We start from the raw sequence: 7,474 nt of genomic DNA on the forward strand, positions 1-7,474 counted from the left end.
GGGAAAAACTCTAGATCCAAACTGTTATAGACCTATATCCATCCTGCCCTGCCTTTCTAAAGTCTTCGAAAGCCAATTTAATAAACAGATCACTGACCATTTCAAATCCCACAGTACCTTCTCCCTAATGCAATCCGGTTTCCGATCTGGATTGCCACGCTCAAGGTACTAAACGATATCATAACCACCATCGATAAAAGACAATACTGTGCAGCCATCTTCATTGACCTGGCCAAGGCTGTCGACTCTGTCAATCAACGTATTCTTATGGGCAGACTCAATAGCCTTGGTTTCTCAAATGACTGCCTCGCCTGGTTCACCAACTACTTCGCAGACAGAGTTCAGTGTGTCAAATCAGAGGGCCTGTTGTCCGGACCTCTGGCAGTCTCTATGGGGGTACCACAGGGTTCAATTCTCGGGCGGACTCTTTTCTCTGTATATATCAACGATGTCGCTCTTGCTGCTGGTGATTCCCTGATCCACCTCTACGCAGAAGACACCATTCTGTATACATTTGGCCCTTCTTTGGACACTGTCTTAACTAACCTCCAGACAAGCTTCAATGCCATACAACACTCCTTCTTTGGCCTCCAACTGCTCTTAAATGCTAGTAAAACCAAATGCATGCTTTTCAACCATTTGCTGCCCCCACCCGCCTAGGATCACTACTCTGGACGGTTCTGATCTAGAATTATGTGGAAAACTACAAATACCTAGGTGTCTGGTGAAACTGTAAACTCTCCTTCCGGACTCACATCAAACATCTCCAATCCGAAAGCAAATCTAGAATCGGCTTCCTATTTCACAACAAAGCCTCCTTCACTTACGCTGCAGTTACTGCACTTTTACTGCAGTTACAAAACTGCAAACTCTTTTTGTAAACAAAGAAAATATTGGCCACAAAATCAACATGTTTTTAGGCAATTTGAGTCTGTGGACTTGAAACCCATTGAAAGCATGTGGTTTTAATTGAATAGGGCAGTCCTGTGTTTTTGTGTGTTTCCAATTTCCACAATCCAGCTCTTCAGCATCCTCTCATCCTCTGCTGCACTGGTCTGCACTGCCAGGGCATTATCAGTGCCCATGGTCTTCCAATGCCTCACAATTTAAACCAAGCTCCAGGATTTTAACTAGATGCGTACACAATACAACTTAACTACATATTATAGACCCTTCAGAAGACCAAGTCCACCACCTAAATTGTAATTTTAAAATAGAGAACATATAGGCTAATTGTTATACATTCAAAACGATTATGCAATGTGCTATAGGCTAATGCAAGGGTGCAATCATCATTGCCAAGTTTGACTTACACTGCTATTTTGTCCGGACGAATGCACCATGGCTTGGTTATGAGCTGAATCCCCGGTGAGTGCGAACGTAGAACTAATGAGTTTCAACTCATCGTGTTGCCCCGGGGTTGAGGCATCTTCACTGTTCCATCGGAATCCGGACCAAGTTGCTCTGCTCTCCGCCGTCTGGAAGCTACGCTTTCGTCTCCTTCCACGGCTCCTAAAACTTGCTCCAACCTTGTTTTTTGATAATTCACGTCGTTTAAGTCTATTTTCTCTTCCAAAACAATTAATCTTATTATGTCTAGTGTTATTGACGGATACTTTATTGAGGGTGGCAGATGGAATATATATGCCCGAGCCACTTTGATGCTGATAAAGCTCCTCAGAACTGGAAAGTTTCTCCCTGCTCTGACGTTTTTCAAATCCACGGCTGTATGATTTATTTGCAAAGTGCTGCTCGGAGTTACGCACCGAAATGACCTCCCCATCACCGGAGACGCGCGCTAAATATTCCGCAACTTTAACTTCTTTACATCTGCCATTAAAGGGGTGACAACGTGGTGACTTCTCTGCTAACCCCACAATTTCACCCTCTGGTACTTTTCCAAATGGGTCATATACCACTTCAGAGAGTTCACGGGGAGCCGGCTTGATAACGGGGAGTTGGCATGATGGAATGCACCTTATCTCCGTTTTGATCAAGTCCAGGGTGGAAGTTAGGGTAAAGAGCCACATCCACATAGCAATGTAACAATAAGAGCAGCAGCCGGGTACGGTTGCCTCCATCCTTGGTTAAAGTTAGTCCGCTTTGAATTGTGTCTTGTAGATAATAGAATACGTTTTAGGGTTTGATTATTATCTGTTGAATCGTTCGTTTCGGGAACGTAGGTTGATACGGTGCGCGAAGAAGTGCTCAAACAAGTAGTGATGCAAACGATGCACTGAGGAGGAGCTGGCGGTTAGATTCAGTCATGATAGGAGAGAAAAGAGAGGGGCTATATTTCCCATGTGCTTTCTTCCACATGATCTCAACCACGATAGAAAAATAATGATTGGAACATATTTACCATGATTACATTTCCATTTGAGGTGACTTACTGTTTAGGGGAATTTAGTCTCTGGATGACATAGAAAATTAGAAATTATTTTAGTCATATTTTAATAAGGAACAGCCCTTAAAACATACTGATGCATTGTTAATGATGCACTCCATTGGACCAATTGATGCATATAGGCTGCTTTAATTTTTGTCAAGAAATTTTGTCTACACTTTCAAATCAACTTAGCCTATGTATTTATTTTTGCTCAGAGCAGTCTTTGGGGACCTTAACTATGTCCACACTTTGTATTGTCATTAATATGTCATTAATAGACCAATTATAAGACATGTGTTCATAATTTGCAATTCCTTATTAGTATATTACATTTTCAAACGCAAGTAACATGGGTAAGAGTTATGATAGATCACTTATAAGGCATTTCTTAATGAATAGTAAATCAATAAATCATAATTATATTCATATAACATTTTAATACCCCTGTTCAAAATAATCTATCTTGTCAATGTCATTCTTACAAATGCATTCTTACAAATGCATTTACATCAGTAAAAAATAACCCTCCCTTGATATCTTTTCATTTTCTATCAGAATGGACGGTTAACTGAGCAAAGAGCATCAGATATTCAGCAGTAACATTCCTTCAGACAGCAATATGTAGATAGTGACTCAATGATATTATCCTGCCCATCACCGTGTCATTTGCTCCGGACTTTCAACTTAGTTATGGAATTACAAGTGTTGAAATAATAATGTGAAATACAGTGCACTCTTGTAAAAAAAGAGAGTGTTATCTAGAACCTAAAGGGGTTCTTCAGCTGTCCCATTTAAATAACTGTTTTTGGTTCCAGGTAAAACAATATTGGATTCAATGTAGAACCCTTTCCACATGGAACCCAAAAGGGTTCTACCTGGAACCAAAAACGTTTCTACCTGCAACCAAAAATGGTTTTCCTAGGGAGACAGCCCAATAAAACCTGTTTGGGATAGGGGGCAGCATTTTCACGTTTGGATGAAAAGCGTGCCCAGAGTAAACTTCCTGCTACTCTGGCCCAGAAGCAAATATTTGCATATTATTAGTAGTATTGGATAGAAAACACTCTGACGTTTCTAAAACTGTTTGAATGATGTCTGTGAGTATAACATAACTCATATGGCAGGCAAAAACCTGAGGTTTGTAGTTTTTCAACTCATCGCCTATTGAATATACAGTGTCTATGAGGTCATATTGCACTTCCTAAGGCTTCCAGTGGATGTAAACGGTCTTTAGAACGTTGTTTGAGGCTTCTACTGTGAAGGAGGGGAAGATGAGAGCTGATTGAGTCAGGGGTTTGCCAGAGTGGCATGAGCTGATCACGCGTGCACATGTGAGACTGACCTGCGTTCCATTGCAATTCTAAAGACAATGGAATTCTCTGGTTGGAACATTATTGAAGATTTATGTTAAAAACATCCTAAAGATTGATTCTATACATCGTTTGACATGTTTCTACGAACTGTAATATGACTTTTTTAACTTTTCGTCTGAACTTTCGCCTGGACTTGCCCGCGCCTCGTGAGTTTGGATGTGTGTGTTTTTGTGACTTGGCTCTGACCTTACATAATCATATTGTGTGCTTCCGCTGTAAAGTATTTTCGAAATCGGACACGATGGATAGATTAACAAGAAGTTTAGCTTTAATTTGGTGTTTTGCGCTTGTGAATGTATGAAAGTTACATATTTCCAAAAAATATTTTTGAATTTCGCGCTCTGCCTTTTCAGCTGAATGTTGTCGAGGGGTTCCCCTAGCCATAAGAAGTTTTAACACCCGCCCAGTCGCACAAATGTGCCGGAGGAAACATTGTTCAACTGACGACCGAGGTCAGCCTGCAGGCGCCCGGACCGCCACAAGAAGTCACTAGAGCACGATGAGCCAAGTAAAGCCCCCCTGCCAAACCATCCACTAACCCGGTGAATTGCCTTAGACCGCTGCGCCACTTGGGATGCCAATACAATACTTCTTTATGCAACAGGGATCTTATGTTTGTTTTCGGTAACACTTGACACCCAGCGTCATAACACATTATGACACCTACATAAGAGTGTCAAAACCCATATTTATTCAATTGTGTTTTTGCCCTAGCACTACACATCTGATTCAAATTATCAACTAATCACCAAGCTTTGCTAATTTGAATTAGCTGTGTAGTGTTAGGGATGAAAGCAAAATGTGAGGACCGAGTTTGGGAAATGCTGGTCTACACACATAGGCCTATAATCAAGATTGAAATTCCCAATCACCCATCCATCTGCATTAGGCTGATGTCTGATGCAGCATAACCAAAACAGATTGAGACATCTAGTGCACACTGCATTGCTAATGGCTGCAAATGAAAGACATCTCTGTGCTGCTGACCCCTCCATGTAACAGGAACATGTCCCAGCTCAAGCAAAGAGATGGGGAGGACAGCTCAATATAGAGACGCTCTAAAGCATCAGTCAAGTCCAACCTCATCCTATTGATTAACTGTTACTCAGGACTAAAATGAAAGAGTTGGCACGGTGAGGATGGCTTCCACATCTAATAGAGCCTCAATGTTGGATTCAATCCAAGTAGTCATTGCACAGTATGAAGGATTTCATATATTATATTCTCTGGCCAATGTATTGCCATAATTCTGCATATTTTCAGCAACTTCATGCACAACTATTATGCTAATAAAGTGAATGATTGTTGTATTACTTTTACAGAATAGTATCTTAGAGTTTGACCTACTCATTATCTTAGCTGTGCTGGACACTCAGTCAGATTGGCAAATGGTAATTTCCAAAGATGACAACAGGTCATGGGCCAATTTTGAAAATGAACACAATAAGCATGCTTTTGTGTTATCTCCTCAAACTTTTAGGAAATAGGGTTTCAAAGGGGTTAAACCTTCTTAAGGATCTCTACAGATCGGTGTCCCACCCACGGGATGGTTGAGCTAATGTGCGCTAATGTGATTGGCATGAGTTTGTAAGTAACAAGAACATTTCCCAGGACATAGACATATCTGACATTGGCAGAAACCTTACAATCTTGTTAATTTAATGAACTGCAATGTCCAATTTACAGTACCTATTACAGTGAAAGAATACCATTCTATTGTTTGAGGAGAGTGCACAGTTATGAACTTGAAAAGTGATTAATTGTCCAATTAGGCACATTTGGGCAGTCTTGAAACAAACATTTTAACAGAAATTATATGCTTCACTGGATCAGTTTACAACTTTGCACAAACACTGTTGCCATCTAGTGGCAAAAATCTAAATTACGCCTGGGCTGGAATAATACAGTATGGCCTTTCTCTTGCATTTCAAAGATGATAGTGCAAAAAAATAAAGTTGGTTTTTCTTTGTATTATCTTTTACCAGATCTAATGTGGTATATTCTCCTACATAAATTGCACATTCCCACAAACTTCAAAGTGTTTCCTTTCTACCCTGCCTTTTCTAAAGTCTTCGAAAGCCAAGTTAACAAACAGAACACCGACCATTTCGAATCCCACCATCCCTTCTCTGCTATGCAATCTGGTTTCCGAGCTGGCCATGGGTGCACCTCAGCCCCGCTTAAGGTCCTAAACGATTTCATAACCACCATTGATAAAAGACAATACTGTGTAGCCGTCTTCATCGACCTGGCCAAAGCTTTCGACTCTGTCAATCACCACATTCTTATCGGCAGACTCAGCAGCCTTGTTTTCTCAAATGACTGCCTCGCCTGGTTCACCAACTACTTCTCAGATAGAGTTTAGTGTGTCAAATCGGAGGGCCTGTTGTCCCGACGTCTGGTAGTCTCTATGGGGTTGCCACAGGGTTCAATTCTAGGGTCGACTCTTTTCTCTGTATACATCAATGATGTCGCTCTTACTGCTGGTGATTCTCTGATCCACCTCTACGCAGACAACACCATTCTGTATACTTCTGGCCCATCTTTGGACACGGTGTTAACAAACCTCCAGACGAGCTTCAATGCCATACAACACTCCTTCCGTGTCCTCCAACTGCTCTTAAACGCAAGCAAAACCAAATGCATGCTCTTCAACCCATCGCTGCCCCCACCCGCCCTCCCGTCTAGCATCATTACTCTGTATGGTTCTGACTTAGAATTCGTGGACAACTACAAATACCTAGGTGTCGTGTTAGACTGTAAACTCTCCTTCCAGACTCACATTAAGCATCTCCAATCCAAAATTAAATCTAGAATTGGCTTCCTATTTCACAACAAAGCATCCTTCACTCATGCTGCCAAACATACCCTCATAAAACTAACTATCCTGCCGATCCTTGACTTCGGCGATGTCATTTACAAAATAGCCTCCAACACTCTACTCAGCAAATTGGATGTAGTCTATCACAGTGCCATCCGTTTTGTCACCAAAGCCCCATATACTACCCACCACTGCGACCTGAATGCTCTCGTTGGCGGCAGAATAGCCTAGTGGTTAGAGCGTTGGACTAGTAACCGGAAGGTTGCAAGTTCAAACCCCCGAGCTAACAAGGTACAAATCTGTCGTTCTGCCCCTGAACAGGCAGTTAACCCACTGTTCCTAGGCCATAATTGAAAATAAGAATTTGTTCTTAACTGACTTGCCTAGTTAAATAATGGTAAAAAAAAAACATACGTCACCAAACCCACTGGCTCCAGGTCATCTATAAGTCTTGCTAGGTAAAGCCCTGCCTTATCTCAGCTCACTGGTCACCATAGCAGCATGCGTTCCAGCAGGTATATTTCACTGGTCACCCCCAAAGTCATCTCCTCCTTTGTTTGCCTTTCCTTCCAGTTCTCTGCTGCCAATGACTGGAATGAATTGCAAAAATCACTGCAGCTGGAGGCTTATATCTCCCTCACTAACTTTAAGCATCAGCTGTCAGAGCAGCTTACCGATCATTGCACCTGTACATAGCCCATCTGTAAATAGCCCACCCAACTACCTCATCCTCATGTTGTTCTTTTTTTCTCCTTTGCACCCCAGTATCTCTACTTGTACGTTCATCTTCTTCACATCTATCACTCCATTGTTTAATTGCTGAATTGTAATTATTTCGCCACTATGGCCTATTTATTGCCTTACCTCCCTAATCTTGTTACATTTGCACAC

At 41.6% G+C, this 7,474-nt stretch overlaps 1 protein-coding gene across 1 annotated transcript in view; it reads right to left on the bottom strand.

Moving 5' to 3' along the window:
• Positions 1–2,203, bottom strand: part of LOC112254612 (VPS10 domain-containing receptor SorCS1-like) — a 91,493-nt gene extending 89,290 nt beyond the window's left edge. Inside the window, exon 1 of the mRNA XM_024427332.2 lies at positions 1,314–2,203. Coding sequence (XP_024283100.1) covers positions 1,314–2,081 — 768 coding nt within the window. The 5' untranslated portion in view covers positions 2,082–2,203. The remainder of the gene's footprint in view (positions 1–1,313) is intronic.
• Positions 2,204–7,474: the final 5,271 nt, after the last annotated feature.

This window comes from Oncorhynchus tshawytscha, linkage group LG01, assembly GCF_018296145.1.
Source record: "Oncorhynchus tshawytscha isolate Ot180627B linkage group LG01, Otsh_v2.0, whole genome shotgun sequence".
NCBI lineage: Eukaryota > Metazoa > Chordata > Actinopteri > Salmoniformes > Salmonidae > Oncorhynchus > Oncorhynchus tshawytscha.